At 44.3% G+C, this 18,177-nt stretch overlaps 1 protein-coding gene across 3 annotated transcripts in view; it reads right to left on the reverse strand.

Annotated features, from left to right (window-relative positions):
- PCGF6 (polycomb group ring finger 6) overlaps positions 1 to 18,177 on the reverse strand; it is a 211,378-nt gene that overhangs the window by 74,962 nt on the left and 118,239 nt on the right. For all 3 annotated transcript variants that reach the window (XM_029610296.1, XM_029610294.1, XM_029610297.1), the window contains exon 8: positions 14,185 to 14,283. In XM_029610296.1, the coding sequence (XP_029466156.1) occupies positions 14,185 to 14,283 (99 nt within the window). The remainder of the gene's footprint in view (positions 1 to 14,184; positions 14,284 to 18,177) is intronic.

An 18,177-nucleotide genomic window follows, 5' to 3' on the forward strand; every position in this document is an offset into this window, starting at 1 on the left:
TGGAATCCTTTCTTCCACCTGACTTTGCTTTCTTTATTTTTTTCTTCATCTTCCTCAGTTTCATCAGATATTCTTCCCTGTGTTCCTCTTTTTGGGATCCTTTATATTTCTTGAACGCTATTCTTTTTGGTTTTATTTTATCAGCCAACTCCCTTTGAGAACTAGATTGGTTTCTTATTTCTCTTATTTTTCTTACAGATTTGTTGCTTTTGTAATTGCTTCTTTTAGTTTGGCCCACTGTTCTGCCTCTCTCATTTCCTCCCAATCTTCTTGCTCTGCTTCCTGGAACTTTCCCATTTCGACAAAGTCCATATTTTTGAAATTTAAAACTTGGGTCTTTGTGTGACTTCTCTGTATCTTATTTGTTATATTAAACCAAACCATTTGATTATTACTGGTGCTGAGGTGGGCTCCCACCCGGACATTAGAGACATTATCTCCATTAGGGAGCACTAGGTAGAGTATAATTCCCTCCCTTGAGGGTTATATTATCATTAGTTTGAATAGAGCCCCTTGCAGGGCATCCACTATCTTTCTACTTCTGGTAGATTCCACAGAAGGTATTCTCCAGTCTACGTCTGGCAGGTTAAAATCTCCAATAATCCTCACGTCTCCCGTCTTTTGGATGTCTTCGACCAGATCCCTGTCCAATTCTTCCTTTTGAGTCGGAGGCCTGTAAACCTCTCCAGTAAAAACGGATGCACCATCCTTTTTTTTTTTTTTTTGGGAAGGCCCATAAAGCAAATGTTGCTTACCTGATGTAACAGGTGTTCTCACAGGACAGCAGGATGTTAGTCCTCACGAATGGGTGACATCGAGGATGGAGCCCACCACGGAAAACTTCTGTCAAAGTTTAAACAGAACTTTGACTGGCCCCTACTGGGCATGCCCAGCAAGGCACTGACCCTGCAGCCAGCAGGGGTCTCCCTTCAGTCTGATTTTCAAAGCTACAGGCAGTGCCTAGAAAGTAAGAATAAAACGAACCCAACACCGCGGGGAGGCGGGCGGGTTTCGTGAGGACTAACATCCTGCTGTCCTGTGAGAACACCTGTTACATCAGGTAAGCAACATTTGCTTTCTCACAGGACAAGCAGGATGGTTGTCCTCACAAATGGGTGAGTACCGAGCTAGGATGTCCCGACTTGCACCAAATGTACCCAATGGTGTGCAGCAGGCACAATAAGTGAGGAGAAATTTGGGAAAGGGCATCCGCACCCAACCGGGTAGGTGGAAGGGTGTTGGTACATCAGGTTGGAAAAAGGTTACGCAAGACAGACTGGCCGAAGATGGAGTCCTGTCTTCCAGCCTTGTCCAAACAATAATGGGCTGCAAAGGTATGGAGAGAACTCCAGGTTGCAGCTTTGCAGATGTCAGGAAGCGGCACCGATCGAAGGTGTGCCACTGACGTCGCCATGGCCCTCACAGAGTGTGCTTTAACACGGTCTTGAAAAGGAATGCCAGCTTGCTCATAGCAAAAAGAAATGCAGTCCGCCAACCAGGAAGAAAGAGCCTGCTTACCCACAGGTCGTCCCAACTTATTAGGATGGAAAGAGACGAATAATTGAGTGCTCTTCCTATGGGAAACTGTACGGTCTAGGTAAAAAGCTAGAGCTCGTTTACAGTCTAGGGTATGCAGGGTCTGCTCTCCAGAGTTGGAGTGGGGCCTGGGAAAAAAGATAGGTAGTATGATGGATTGATTGATATGAAACTCAGAAACTACCTTAGGTAAAAATTTAGGGTGAGTGCGGAGTACCGCGCGGTCCTGCAGGAGCTTAGTGTAAGGCGGATAGGTAACTAGGGCCTGTAATTCACTAACCCTGCGAGCTGAAGTAATAGCCAAAAGGAATAACACTTTCCAAGTGAGATATTTAAAGTCACAGGAGTGCAGAGGTTCGAAAGGAGGTTTCATAAGACGACCAAGAACCAGGTTAAGGTCCCAGGATGGGGCCGGAGGACGCAAGGGCGGCTTTAGATGGAGCAAGCCCTTAAGAAAGCGTGTTACTAGGGGTTGTACTGAAATAGGATTACCCCCAATACCCTTATGGAAGGCGGCTACCGCACTGACATGCATTCTGATAGAAGAGGTTTTAAGACCTGATTCAGAGAGATGCCATAAATAGTCCAAGAATTTGGAGATTGGACAGGAAAGGGGATCAAGGGACTGAGAAGTGCACCATGATGTGTACCTTTTCCATTTGTATGAGTAAGACTTTCTTGTGGAAGGCTTTCGTGAAGCTATCAGGACCCGAGAAACGGAATCTGAAAGGTTGAAAGGCTGAAGGACTAACCTTTCAACATCCATGCCGTCAGGGACAAGACTTGGAGGTTGGGATGGAGGAGGCATCCGTCGTTTTGAGTGAGCAGATGCGGGTCCTTTCCCAGAGGGATGTGCCTGCGGATGGAGAGATCCTGGAGTATTGGAAACCATACTTGGCGTGGCCAGTAAGGTGCTATCAGGATCATGGTTCCTCCGTCCTGGCGTAGCTTCACGAGAGTCTTTGACACAAGAGGGAGTGGAGGGAATGCATAGAGCAGACCGGTTGTCCACTTGAGGGAGAATGCATCCCTCGGCCGAGAGTGCTGGCTCCGAATGAGAGAGCAGTAATCGTCCACTTTGTGGTTCTGAGGGGACGCAAAGAGGTCTATGCGGGGAGAACCCCACTTGTGAAACAGAGAGGTCGCTACCAGAGGATCGAGTGACCACTCGTGTGGTTGGAAGACACGGCTCAGCTGGTCTGCCAATACATTGTCTACTCCCGGCAGGTAAGTGGCCCTGAGGTACATGGAGTGGGAGAGGGCTTCCGCCCAGATCTGCGCAGCTTCCTGACACAGAAGGAAGGAGCCTGTGCCTCCCTGCTTGTTTATGTACCACATGGCCACTTGGTTGTCCGTCTGGATTAAGATTATCTGATGAAAGAGATGATCTTTGAAAGTGCGGAGCGCATAGCGGATTGCTCGAAGTTCCAGGAAATTGATCTGGCGTTAGGCTTCCTCTTTGGACCATAACCCTTGGGTTTGAAAGTCGTCCACATGGGCTCCCCAACCGATGTGAGAAGCGTCGGTGGTTAGGATTACTTGCGGATCCGGTGGAAGAAAGGGTAAGCCCTGAAGGAGGTTGACCTGAGTCGTCCACCAGGTTAAGGATAGGCGCAGCGCTTGTGTGACTGTGACTATGGAGGACAGAGGCTGAAAAGCTTGAATCCATTGGTGTCGTAGAGTCCATTGTGTTACTCTCATGGCTAGTCGGGTCATGGGAGTGACTTGAACCGAGGATGCCATGTGCCCTAGGAGAATGAGGAACTGGCGAGCCGTGGCAGTGTTCTGAGACTGGAGCTGGCGAGCCAGGGACATTAGGGTGTGGACCCTCTGAAGAGGAAGGTAAGCCTTTGCCTGTAAGGTGTCCAAGTCTGCCCCAATGAAGGATAAGGTTTGAGACGGGACTAAGCAAGATTTCTCGTAATTGACGAGAAACCCTAAGGAAAGGAGTGTTTGAATTGTCAATTTTAGGGAGGATTGAGCTATCTGTTGGGTGGAGGCCCTGATTAGCCAATCGTCCAGGTATGGGTAGACGTGGACACCTTCCCTCCTTAGGAATGCTGCTACCACTACGAGACATTTGGTAAAGACTCGTGGGGCAGAAGCTAGACCGAAAGGGAGGACACGGTATTGATAATGGTCGTGGCCTACTAGAAACCGCAGATATTTGCGATGGGATTGTGTGATCGCAATGTGGGTATAAGCGTCCTTGAGGTCGAGAGAGCACAGCCAATCCCCTCTTTGTAGCAGAGGGAGCAGCGCGCCTAGGGTTACCATTTTGAACTTCTCTTTTTGAAGGTATTTGTTGAGGGCTCGAAGGTCCAAAATGGGACGTAGTCCCCCTGATTTCTTTGGTATTAGGAAGTATCTGGAATAGAATCCCTTGCCTCGTTGAGAGGGAGGAACGGGTTCTATAGCATTTGATTGCAGAAGAAGGGATACTTCCTGTTGTAATTGAGCCAAATGGGTGGATAGACTCCACACTTGAAGAGGTGGGGAGTCTGCCGGAAGAGTTATGAAGTTGAGGTGGTAACCCTGTGCGATAATTGTTAGCACCCACTGATCTGAGGTGATCTGCAACCAAGGTTGTAGAAAATGGTACAGTCGACCTCCTACAGGGATGTCCGGAAGAGGGGTTTGGCATGTGTTCCCTACAGGGGAGTCAAAGGCCAGCCGCAGGCCCAGGAGGAGGGGCTACAGTAGGCCTTTGTTTCCTAGGCTGACGCGGCTGAGGCCTAGTAGAGGATCGAGCTGGACGAGGCCTGGCCGATGGAGGGTAATAACGGCGTGGTCGAAAGAATGACTTCTTAGAGTCTTTCTTTTGCGGTTGCTTGGAGGTCAGCTCAGGTGGGACAGATGAGAGTTGTTTCAACGTCTCATGGTGGTCTTTTAACTCCGCCACAATCTGCTGAATTTGCTCTCCAAACAAATTATCGCCTAAGCAGGGTAAATCAGCAAGACGATCTTGAACCTCTGGGCGAAGGTTGGATGATTTTAACCAAGCCCAACGTCTGGCTGAGATGGCTGTGGCTGAAACTTTTGTGGAAGCATCGAATATGTCGTAGGCAGTCCTAATCTCGTGCTTCCCTGCCTCAAATCCCTTGTGAAGAAGGGCTTGAAGCTGCGGTTGGTATTGGTCTGGCAACGTGTCAGCATAGTCTTGCATCTGCTTAAGGATGGCTCTGTTGTACTGAGTCATGTAAAGTTGATATGAAGCTATGCGTGAAATCAACATAGCTCCATGATAGACTTTCCGTCCAACACTATCTAGGAACTTGTTGTCCCTGGTAGGTGGGGTAGGAGAGTGTGGCTTAAGACGCTTGGCCTTCTTCTGCGCGGACTCAACCACAACAGAGCGATGATCCAGTTGAGGTTTTTGGAAACCTGGTGCTGACTGGACAAGGTAGGTGGAGTCAGCTTTTTTGTTAACTGGGGACACTGATGAAGGAGATTCCCAGTTTTTCTTGAGCAGATCCAAAAACACCTGGTGTATAGGGATGGAAGCGATGATTTTTGGAGCATCCAGAAATTGAAGGAGTTCCATCATCTGGTGTCTGTCATCAGCTTCAGATTGTAGTTGAAAAGGTACAACTTCTGACATCTCTTTCACAAAATTAATGAAAGATAGATCCTCAGGAGGAGATCTTTTTCTACTCTCTGTAGGAGATGGTGGCGAAGGCAAATCTGTGTCAGAAGATGTATCATCATCATCACCCCAGGTATCGTAGGGATCAAGTGGGGCTTGTAGCCCTGATGGACCTGGCTGAGGCTCTGAAGGCATCGATGGAAACCGAGGTGGAATCGGTGCCGTAGGTGGAACCAGAAATGGCATCGATGGCTTCAGTGCTGCCGATGGAATCGGTGCCTGGCGTGGAATGGATGGAACCGAAGGATATATCGGTGGAGATATACCAGAAGGCACCGATGGAACCACCCCGGAAGGGGGAATCCGGAACGGTGTTTCTCCTGCCGATGAAAATCCAGTCGGAGACGGTGGTGTTGTCGATGGTACTGGAATCACCGATGGAAGGGCCGTCATGAGCGCCTCCATGCGGCTCAGTAGCGGTGCTAGCGCTTGTATCAACGGCTCGGTGGTCGGTTCCCTCCTCGGTGGCGAAGCCGGTGCCGGTGTCGGGGGCGGCACTGGAACCGGTGCCGGAGACGGTGCCGATGGAGGTTGCAATTTCTTCATCGCTTTCTCGATGGCCTCCTGGACCAGCCGGTCCAGTTCTGCCCGGAGACCAGGGGTAACCATACCCGGCTCGACGGGAGAGGGAGGCTGAGGCAGGGCCGGAGGGACCACCGTAACCGGTGGGATCACGGCCCCCGCACCCCGGGAGGGTGAGGGTTTCCTCGATGCCGGCGAACGAGACGTGGAGGGTGTCCGGTCTGTTCGCGGCTTCTTTGTCGGTGGCTCGGCTTGAGCAGAGGTCGATGGCTGTGGATCCTCGACAGGCCGAGACTTGTGCCGTCGATGGCGGTGCTTTTCCTTCCGATCCCCTCGCCCATCCGGGGAAGGGACGGGAGTCGACGGCCGAGAAGCGATCGATGGCGGACGGTCACCGGAAGGTTGACGATGATGGTACAACTTCGACAGTGCCGGTTCCGATGACGTCGATGCTATCGATGGCGTTGGGGTGGGTGCATGGAAGAGGAGCCCCATCTTCTCCATCCTGGCTTTGCGACCCTTGGGTGTCATTAAGGCACATTTGGTGCAAGTCAGGATATCATGCTCACTACCCAAACACATTACACAAACCCTGTGGGGGTCTGTGATGGACATAGTCCGGGTACAATCCGGACAACGGCGGAACCCCGTTGCCATGGCCTGAAGCCAAAATTTAGGCTGGGGATCGGTAAGTGCCAACAGGCCTCAAGGGCCAAAATCGACGGTAGTCGATGGAAAAAGGCAAAAAACTTACCGGGTTCCGTAAGATGACTAAAAATTTGTCGAAGGGAGACCCCTGAGGGGCAAATTTTCTTAGGAAATTAACTTCCAAATTCCTGTCAGGAACGTGGTTAGAGAGCTCCTTTCACTGCGTGGCAACTGCTGCGCGGAAAAAAGAAGACTGAAGGGAGACCCCTGCTGGCTGCAGGGTCAGTGCCTTGCTGGGCATGCCCAGTAGGGGCCAGTCAAAGTTCTGTTTAAACTTTGACAGAAGTTTTCCGTGGTGGGCTCCATCCTCAATGTCACCCATTCGTGAGGACAACCATCCTGCTTGTCCTGTGAGAATGCTTCCTCTCTACCCCACATTCCTTGCAGTTCAGTTGCGTGGATATTACTTTTGATATAAAGAGCTACTCTTCCCCCTTTTCTGACTTCCCTAACAAGTTATAGCCCGGGATGACCGCATCCCATTCGTGAGACTCTGTGAACCATGTCTCCGTAACAGCAACAATATCCAAATCTGCCTTCACCATTAGGGCCTGCAGGCCTGGGATTTTATTGACCAAACTATGGGCATTTGTAGTCATAGCTTTCCACTTACTTTCCCTTGATTTGCTTTGCTTCTTAGACACCTGTTCTGCTTTTTTGAGCTGATTGATTTTGTGGCTTTCTCCTCCCTCATCTTTTATAGCTTTTATTGCTTGGGGGTGACATGTCCCTTTTATTAGCCATCTCCTGCCACCCCATTCTTTAGTTTAAATGCCTGGTAATATATGATCTGAATTTCTCAGATAGTATTCTCTTTCCTGCTACCGACATCTGGAAATCTTTTTGTACTTCATGGATACCATTTCTGTTGAAGTCTTTGATCCCCAGATGGATGATAACACTGATATCAAAGTTTCTTCTTCAATGACTTGGACTATTTGGTTTGTATTTCTACTAGCTGAGGATGGCATTTAACTTATGTCACCATCAAAATGTGCTCCCAAACTGGTTCCTCTGATGACTGAATCTCCCAGCAGAAGCAGTTTTCTTTTCTGATATTTAATTGGGTGTACTGGGTGACTTCACTTTTAGAAATCCCTTCAAAATCTATTGAAGAGGTTTCTTTGTTCTCCAATGTGGAAAAAACATTTTGTAGGGGTACCAGTGGGGAGAGTGGGTGTCTGTTCTTCACAGGCCTTATTGTGCCAGAGCCCACTGTTACCCAACTGTTCCTGGGTTTTGAATTCTGGATGCCTGACTTCTCTGTGGGAGTGGGGTTGATGCTCAGGCTGCTGTAAAGGTTGGGGAAGGTGGGTGTAATATTTTTTTGTTCTACCAGAGCCATTGTAAACCATTTTTTCCCTGTGTTTCTGTACCCTCTGTGGGAAATGTGCGAGTGGTTATGGATGGTTCAAGGTCTGGGAGGTTAATTGAAATGTGGACAGTTCCTCCCTTAGATGAATCAGCTCCATTTTAATTGCATTCAGCTTAGTAAATAGGGCTCCAAATTTGTACCAGAGGATTAACACACTTGTCCAAGGTCACAAGGAGCAGGATGGGAACCCTGGTTTGCCCTATTCTCAGCCTGCTGCTCTAACCACTAGGCTACTCCTCCACTCTACTTCTGCCCAAGCTGACTCTATAATATTGTTAAAATGAAGTTTGTTTCAAATTAAATATGGATAGCTACTGTCCCACTGCAAGGGGTAGCCTAGTGGTTAGAGCTGCAGGCTCTGAACTAGAGAAACCATGGATCAAATCCCACTGCCATCCTTGTGACCTTGGACAAGTCACTTTACCCTCATGTACAAACTGACAGGGTGATGCAACATCGTGCGCTGAGCCTAACACACAGGTTAACAAGCACTTGGAAGCATGTTTTGGAGGAGCATCCATAACCCCCGATACAATAAGGGGGGAATCAATGCATCTAAAAAACATGCTTCTAAACTTGCGTATAGTTAATAGCGCTCATCAAATGTAAATTCCATGTAGATGAGGATATTAGCTATTACCCCATGATGCAAAAAATCCCCATGCGCATGAGGCGCACTTTTAACCCATCAAATTTTATGTCTGCCCGGAGTAGGCGTAAAGTTTTCCCACGTGTCAAGGGCTCAACTTAAAAAAAAACAAAACGCTTTTCTGTAGTTCCTTCTAATTAGTATCATTGCAATGTTAAGTAGGAAAAGCCATAGAAAGCAGCACCATAAAAAAAAAATTTAAAATAAAGAAAATTTCGAGGCACACAACATACACGCTCAGGGCTGTCTATATTGTGCATGCGTATTGTGCCAGTAAATTAGCTGCTGCAGGATAAAAATGGACACTCATAAATTGAGCATCCATTTTGGTATCCTGCACACACAAGGCAGTTGATATTAATTTATTCACTGCTTCACTTACTGCCGATTGGTCCATTCACTGTCCCATATTGGTGAAAGATCAATCCCCTTTTCAGAATGCTGCCCTGAAAGGGGATTGGTCCTTTCACCGATGCTTGTCAGTGAAAAGGACCAATCGGGAACAGCCCTGCCGGGGGGTGGGGAGGGAGCTCTAGCCAGGCTGTTGTGGACTCACAGCCACTTCTAGGGAGAGCTAGGGACGCACAAATTATCCATTGTGTCCCTCTGAGTGCAGCAGCTCATTTTCATATTGCATCGAATGCCAGGAGAGGTGGATATGCACACGTTCAAAAAACACGCGTCCATTTTAGTTGCACATTTTTTTTTCACACGCATGATACTGCATCAGCCTGTGAAATTGAGAGTCCTCTGGGGATAGGGAAATAACTACAGTACCTGAATGTAATCCGCTTTGAAGAGCTGAAAAGCGGAATATAAATAAAAATAAGATCGAATGGAATATGTTTCTCTAAGTGTCCCAACACAATGAATGATGGCCTGCATTTCACCAACAGCTTCATCCTCAGACAGAAACAGCATTGGGATCTGTTGTCGTGAGCTTCCATTTAAACTACCTGGAGATTTTGCCCCCTTTTAAATCCACCAACCCCCCCCCCCACCCAATGTACCTAGTCTGTTTCCTTGCAGCAAAGGTCTTGGAATAGTGGCCATGTATCAAGGCTCCTTCTAGAACCCTGCAGCTAGGGCCCTGAAGATAGCCAGCAGATGTCATTTTTAAGTAATAACACCGTTCCCAGTCCTCCCCAAACTGGGGCTATGAATGCAACCTCCACAGCATTCCCAGTTGACCTGGAGAGTAGAGTTCAAATTTGGGACCTTCCACAAGGTGAGCTATCGAGCCAGCCCTGCATTTCACTTCTTGTGCATATTTTTATACAGCATGCTGGGGAAGATGTATTTATTAATTTAGAATAGTTTTTATATTCCATCAAACCAAATGCCTTGCTCTTGATAGATTTCAGAAGTTAGCATACATAATGTACTAAAGGATGGCCTGGCCAGCCCAACTGGCACAAGAAAACTTATGAAATACCCAAATTATCCAGAAAAATTAATTTAACAAGGAAGCTGCGGCACAAGAATATACACCAGGAAACCAGGTCTTGCTACTGACTCCAACCAGCACCACCAAAATGGAAAGGGCACTATGAAATTCAACCATAGCTGGATACCATCAACTATGAAGTAAGCCAACCAGTCAATTACAACATAAGCAAGTGTACAACCTGAGAAATCCTATTAAACACAGCTGAAAACTCTAAGCGGGGAGATGGCGTCGGGTTCGGTAAGTTAGACTTGTTTACCTGTTTTCCCATCTGCAAGTACACATCGTTAAACATTGCCTTTTAAAAAAGTGAAGTCGCTGAATTCATTATTTTAACTATAAGTTTTTACACTTTAGAAAAACTGACGGACCTGCAGCATCATTGAAGTTTTCTTGCATGAATTAACATTGCTTAAAGATCTGCTTATATCCCCGCAAAAAAAAGGGGGAGTGCTGGATCAGGAGAGCTTGAACGGATGTCTCTGAAGCAGCTTGTGTTGCGAAACGTGCGCGGACGAGTGACCCCGACAGCTACGGGATGAGTGACCCCGATAACCCATGAATAAGGGAAGTTGATACTTTTTAAATATATAGTAAAAACACAGAAAATTTGAACTTTGTTGTCTTGGATGCTAGCTACTTGGACCAATTGATTAAACGTGACCCCAATGAAGTGCATGAAATGCAAGTTTAACTTGTGAGCACTGGGGGTGGTATGATGGTCCTTAAATCCATATGAAAATATTGATATGCACAGCGTTGTGATTTTTTCAAATTTCTAAATACCACGTGTTTCAATTTAGTACAACCAGTAGTCCAATTAATACTGGACAGCTTGGACATATGTCAGTTATAAGCATCCACAGAAACTGAAAATGTTCCAGGGATGCTCTGCATATCTGGTGTTGGAATTAGACAGAGACTTTTTGTTGAAAACATTCTTCTGTCATAGAAAAAAGTTATTTCCTAGGGCAAAATTCTCTTTTTACCAATGTTTCCAAGCATACTCAGAGTAAACAAATTGGTTTTGTTGCTGCAGTCTTTAGCAATCTCTGTTGCAGCACGATTTTTTTTCTTAACTTTCTCTGTATGGGGCTCTACATATAGTTTGGGAACTTGAGTACCTAAAATTTTTCTTCTAAGTAAAACTTTGATTATTGTAACTAGCTCTGCTCCTTGATTCGTTGTACAAAAACACCTTATAAACTAGAACTCTTCTCACCTCCGTTATTGTGTAAGAGCTGCAACTTTGCATGGATTTTCTCTCTCTCTAATCAAATTTCTTTATCTTCCTGTCCTCCCTCATGTTGTGCGCTATGAAACTCATTTCAATTAAGTTGCTTAAATATTATGGCCCTGCAGGGTTTATTTTTATATTTTCTGTATGCAGTAAATGTTACACATTAAACATGGATAAATAAAGTATTAAAAACAATCAATAATTTGAAAATAAAAAGGAATAAAGTACTCACCTCTGTATCAATTTCTGATGGGTTTATGCAATCTCAATTTAATACCTACCCAATGCCTCTTGTAGACTAACTGTTAAATTGACCAGGAAAGGCCAAATAGATTACCACCCTCAATTTAATGAATGGACATTGGCAGATTCCCTTAGACTCAGCATCCAAGGAGAAGACAGTTTTCATGACTTTGAGGATTATATAATTTCAGAGTACTCTCATTCGGATTACACAGGGCTATGGCAGTGTTTTAACAATTTAAGGATATTTTATTACAGCCATATCAGCATTCACATATTTGATACAAAATCCAAACTGGGAGCACTAACTACAAAGGGTAGCATCTGTTCTTGCATCAGAGGTGCGGGCCTAACCTCCAATTCCACCATGTGCATATTAGCTTGAATCTCCCACCTACCCCCAGGATTTATTTATAGGTTTCTATATAGGTTACATTGTAGGAAATGATCAAATAAAACCCTTATTCTCAAAGGCTGTCCACAATCTATAACCCATAAAAAGGAATAAGCCTTCTTGGGCCCAACTGGCTATTTATTTGTTGATTTTGTATACCGTTGTTCGCTGGGACCATCACAACGGTTCACAATATGATAAATTAATACAATAAATAAAAAACATAAATACAATGTGTAATAGTAAAGTAGATAAAAGACAATAATAAAAGTAGTAAAGTGGTTATTAATAGCAATTAATAAATAATAAAGCAAAACCATAGTAAGAAAATTAAGATCATTAAAAACACACACCAATCTAATAAGAATGATCGGCCTAAAACCAAGAACAGTGGTCACAAGAATGCAAACAGCCCTTCATGAGACTTAAGGAGAAACTATGCCAGAAACCAGTTGTATATAGAGATTTCAATCATGAATTCATCCTGCAGACAGACACCTCAGACCCACAAGAAGTCAGAGTGTGAAGAACACCCCATCCTGTATTTGTTCCTATCGCAGGGCTCACCTCTATGGGAACAGCAGCCTGTTCACTCCACGGATGTGCCCCCTTCCCCCCCCCCCCCCCCCCGAATCTGATCACCAGCACATTCCAGCCCTGCTGCCTCTGAACAAGCACAGTATCAATTTACCGATAATCCGCCATAACCAGGAAACATGGGAAATCAAAAGACTCACCGGAAACTAGGTGTGGTCTGTAAACACTCACTGATCTGCTCACTTTTCAGAAGAACATCTGTAAGGTGCTTGTTTTTTGTTTTTTTTTTTTTACCTTTTACAGAGATCAATGCCAATCTTAAAATTGTAATTCACTCTCTGGTCATGTCATCTATTTACCATTACAACTCATTATACCTAAGTCTACCTCAAAAACACATTGGAATTTTGCAGTATGTCCAAAATTCCACTGTTAGAATTACTGTTTGAGTAACAATCCATCAACACATTGCGCCATATCTGATAAAACATCTCTAGTTACCTATAGTATGGCGAGTAAAGTTGAAGTTATGTGGGTTTTTAAAGGGATTAGGGGCCTTGCCCCACATGTTATCACAATGTTAAAACTGTATTGCCCACAGCTTCAATTATTGCTGGACATTCCTTCCTTCAGGAAGTTTGTTTGGACGGATCTAGAGTGACTTTTTTTTTTTTTTTTTTTAATGTACATGGTCCAACCCTATGGAATACTCTACCTGAGCAGTAGAAAGTAAAGTAGTCAAAATTTAGAACAATGCTGAAGACCTTCTTGTTTCAGCAAGCATTTAATTTATAATTTTATTAGTTAAGGAATAGCAATGTCAGAAGCTTCAACCACTTGTTACTGGCGGAGGGATTAGCAGCGACAGCAATTTATAATCATTTTATGTTTTTATTTTCATTTTTATTATTTTATTGTGGTTTGTCCTTATTTTATGTTTCTGATTTTATTATTTATAATTATTATGAATGTCCTAGTATAAACTGCTTAGAAACGTTGGTAGGTGATATATAAATTTTAAATAAAGACTTTTTTTTAGGATATAAGAGGGAGGAAATACAGAAGGGGAGGGGGGAAAAAACAAAATAAAATTTCTAGTTATCAGACCTTGACTGGCAGCCCACTAGACCAGGTGCTGCTTAACTGAGGAAAGAACCACAGGAGCTGCCTCAGAAAATTAAATGTCCTTCCCCCTACAGCCATACTGAACTGCGGAGGGAGAATGCTTCTTTCACCGCAGGAGCTGCCCAAGATGTTCTCTTCACCAAGCCTAACCAGACCTTAGTTAACAGCACACGATGCATGCCTACCATCTTCTGGAGACTAAGACTACTGGCAGGCTGAGGTCAACAACGATGCTTAGAAGAGGAGATATCAGAGAACCTGTTAATTGATGGGCACAACCCATTTGTCTGGACTGCTCTGACTGAATGAAGTTGAAGTGAAAGATTCTAAAAAGGAGAACTTGAGTTGAAGAAGCAAAGGTAGGGAGTTGAAATCCAAGAAGAGGGCATATCCATCTCCCAAACAATACCCCAGAAGGGGAAGATCAGAAAAGGACAGGAAACAAGGGGGAGCTGGTAACACTAGGCATTCCACAGCACTTTCCCAAACTGAGAGTCTAAATAGGTGAGAGTCAGAGGCGCCACTGGAAAGGGGATGTCCTGCCAAGAACATACTGCAGAGGAAACTTTAGCGAGTTTAGGAAACCACTCAGAAGAGCTAGAGTTTTGTTTCGTGCACTTCTTCTATATCAAGCTGAATGGTAAGGAACTTCACTTATAAATAAACAATTCCAGTGCAAAGTGAAAGTGGTGTCAGTAGTTCTTAGTTAATCCAGAGGCCGCAGGTGAGTGGAGAACTCAAATATGGAAACTTCACATGTACCTGACAAATTGGGTTAAGTTCCAATTTCCGTCTCAGGAATTTTTCAACATGTCCAATTGTTGCTTCGCCTGAAACTCGCACAAACTTCTTTTCCAAGGGCTAAAAAGAAAGAATGAACGAACATCCATTATGAAGTAATGATAACTAAAAACACTTCTATTACTATGTCTATAATGCATAACTTAATCAAAGTATGTCATTGATATTACAGAGATATGCATCTATCACCATGTGCCAACAAAAAAAGTCAGCTTTGTTCCGCTAGCAGCAGTTGAAGATTTATAACGCCACAGAATGCAAAATTGTGATTGAGAAATCAAGTTTAGCAGGGAACCTTCAAGCCATCAATGACTTACTTTGTACAAGTCATCTAGCCTTTGTGTGCTCATATTTATAATGTAAGCTCTGATGTAGGAACACTGAAGTATTTTGCACACTGATGATGCTACATAAACATCTTCAAAAACAAGTTTGCTTACCTCTAAACAGAGTTCTCCAAAGACAGCAGGGTAAATCAACCACAACCAATGAGGTGATGTCAACTTTTAGAGCTCAGAAAGAATTTCTGAATTTGCATGGGAGTTCCTGCCCACAGTCACTGCCTTGTGAGCTCCTCAGTCTCTTTCTTTCAGAGTTTAAGCCTAGTGAAATAGTCAACTCTTTGGGTTTATTTATACAAATTTATACTCCGTGCACTTCTAATAATAGTCCAAAGCGGATTACAAAGTACATTCATAATAGTTAACAAGTCAGTAAACAAAGAAAACATTTAAACAGAATTAAAAAACACACATTAAAACTGCAATGAAAAACAAAACTAAAATAGACAAAATTAGTAAAAATGTATAAGCTTACTTAAAATAGAAGGGTTTAAGTTTCTGTCAAAAAATGTTGATACCCTGCTCTTCTCGCAGCTTTACTGGAAGAGAATTCCATAAAGTTGGCCCAGCATAAGAAATTGCTGGTACACACTTGGTTTGTAGTTTATACCCACACAACAAAAGGGTGGAGAGTAGATGTGTCCTTGATGAGCATGGCATACATGAAGGAACATATAAAATCTAAACATACTGTTTAGACTACATGAACTATCTCCATACAATAATTTGTGGATGATTAGAAGCATTTTAAATTGTGTACACCATTTTACAGGCAGTGAATGCAAGCTAGATAAAATGGGGGTTTGTGTTCAAAACGTCTTATTCCCAACAGCATTCTCTGAGGGAGAGAGGACTAGCAGGAATTCAGGGTGTTAATTCCACTAACTCTCTGAAATGTGTGGGGCTTCCCTAGGAAGAGATGATCTAGCTATACCACATAGAAGATTCACTGCCATGGGTGACAATTCTCAAGGAGACACATGAACATCCTGTGGACTCGGGCTCTGCAGTGTGGGAGTTCCTTCATCCTCAACAGAAGAGGTTCTAACCTCCCTCTCAGGTCTTCCAGACCTACAGAGGCAAAGAAATGCCTCACTATTTCCAACAGCGGGGGTCACCACTGGATGAATAGCCCTTTGCAAACTAGTGGGTAGAAACACATCCTTTCCAAACATGGGCGCCGCTATAGTAGCTTGAGGGTGCCATCGCTGCATCTTTTGATACATCTGTTTCTGATGTACTTTGCACCAGCTACACTGTTATCTTGATGATGGTTCCAGGCTTCACCCTCTGCACAGTCAAGATTTTTTTGTGCCAAACCTGTAAGTTCCAAGATGGATGGATGCTGGCTCCTCAGCACTGAAGAAACTGCCAGCACATTGGTAGAGAAGCTTTGTGCAAAGGTAGCTGAATGCACCTTGGTCTATGCTGGTATGAATCACACTGAAGAGACAGACGGAGCCTTAGATGGTGCTAGAACTGAAGCATTCAGGAAAAGTTGCTTGGTGTTATGGGAATCTTCCATGCCAGGAAGGATAATGCAACCTGCGCCAAGAGAGAAGCAGCTCGTTTTGCTGACAAGGTGAGGTCCACCATGTGGAACCCACACTGATTTCTCTGGCATCAAGGGAGACAACCCCAGAGGAGATCCTTTGGCCACTTCAGTTTTCTTCTTGGCATTTTGAATACTGTCTTCTGCTTTTTATTTATTTATTTATTTCAGATTTTTATATACCGGCATTCGAGACAGAAGTCACATCGTGCTGGTTCACATAAAACAGGGGTGCATAGTAAACATAACTATAACAATGGTGTTGAAAAGGCAGTTACATATAACAGGGTAATAAGAACTTGGCTGAGAAGGAAGAGAAAGGAAAGGTTATTAAATTCACACAGGTAAACGATAGAAGATAAGGATGACCATGGTGTATTTGGAGATTAGTTAACCGAGTTGGAGATTAGTTAACCATGGTATAGTTGGAGATAAGGGGTGGCTTGGAGGTGTTCTATCAATTGGCGTCCGGGAAAGCTTGTGTGAATATCCAGGTCTTTAGTCTTTTTTTGAAAGTTGAGATGCATGGTTCTGTTCTGAGATTTGAGGGGATGGAGTTCCATAAAGGTGGAATGGCTGTAGAGAAAGCCCGGTCTCTTAGTGTGCAGTGTCTGGTGGATTTGGACGGAGGTACCTGTAGCGATCCCCTGTATGCATCTCTTGTCGGTCTTGACGAATTGTGTAGTCGGAGCGGGATCTGTAGGTCAATGGGAGCCAGTTGGTTGATGTTTTTGTATGTGGTAAGAATGGCCTTGTATATTATTCTAAAGTGTATAGGTAGCCAATGGAAGCTCTTTAGAATGGGGGTTATGTGGTCCCTTCTCCTGGTATTTGTCAGAATTCGTGCAGCTGCATTTTGCACCATCTGAAGCGGTTTGGTGTATGAAGCGGGAAGGCCAAGTAGGATGGCGTTACAATAGTCTAATTTTGAAAAAATGATTGCTTGTAGAATGGTTCTGAAATCTTGGGCATGGAAAAGTGGTCTAATTCTTTTCAGCACTTGTAGTTGGTAGAAACAGTCTTTGGTGGTTTTGTTAATAGTGGCTTTGAAATTCAGGCGATTATCAATTAAGACTCCTAGGTCTCTCACTTGTGTGATTGTTGGCGTGGCTTGTTGTGCAGAGGTGATGGTGCTGTTTTCTGAGGCGATGAGCAGGAGTTCAGTTTTGCCAGAATTTAATACCAGGTTTAGGCTGGTGAGGAGGAGTTTAATTTTTTGAAGGCATGTATCCCAGTAAGCCAGAGTTTTTGCGAAGGAATCCTTAATGGGTATCAGGACCTGGATATCGTCCGCGTAAAGGAAGTGTTTGAGGTTGAGGTCGGTGAGAAGTTGGCATAACGGTATAAGGTAAATGTTAAATAAAGTAGGAGACAGGGAAGACCCCTGTGGGACTCCTACTGACGACGGGTGTTGAGAGGATTCTTTGTTCTGTATCTTTACCTTGTATCCTCTATTGCTGAGAAATGATATGAACCAAGATAGAGCTGTGCCTGAGATACCTATGGAGGCTAACTGGGTAATGAGTAATGAATGATTAACGGTGTCAAAGGCTGAAGAAAGGTCCAGTAGGATCAGTAAGAAGGCTTGACCTTTATCGAGGCCCAGGATGAGGTGATCCGTTAAGGAAATGAGTAGGGACTCCGTGCTTAGTGTTTTGCGGAAACCGTATTGTGATGGGAAAAGGAGGTTGTTTTCTTCAATGTAGTTTGAGAGTCGGGTGTTCACCAATTTCTCCATAATCTTGGCTATGAAGGGGAGGTTGGCGATTGGACGGTAGTTGTTTGGGTCATTAGGATCTAGATTAGGTTTCTTGAGTAGTGGTTTGAGAGAGGCCAATTTTAGGTCATCTGGGTAAGATCCTTGCGTTATTGAGCAATTTATGATGTCTGACAGGGATTTGGAGATGGAGTCAGGAATTGATAGAAGCAATTTCGAAGGGATGTGGTCCGAAGGGTGAGAAGATGGTTTCATTTTCCGTAGTATACCTTGGATCTCAATGGAAGAGGTGAGTTCCAGTTCTTCTAAGCGTGAATTTTTGAAGGCGGTCTGAGGTGGTGTTG

Source organism: Rhinatrema bivittatum, chromosome 7 (assembly GCF_901001135.1).
Source record: "Rhinatrema bivittatum chromosome 7, aRhiBiv1.1, whole genome shotgun sequence".
Taxonomy (NCBI): Eukaryota; Metazoa; Chordata; class Amphibia; order Gymnophiona; family Rhinatrematidae; genus Rhinatrema; species Rhinatrema bivittatum.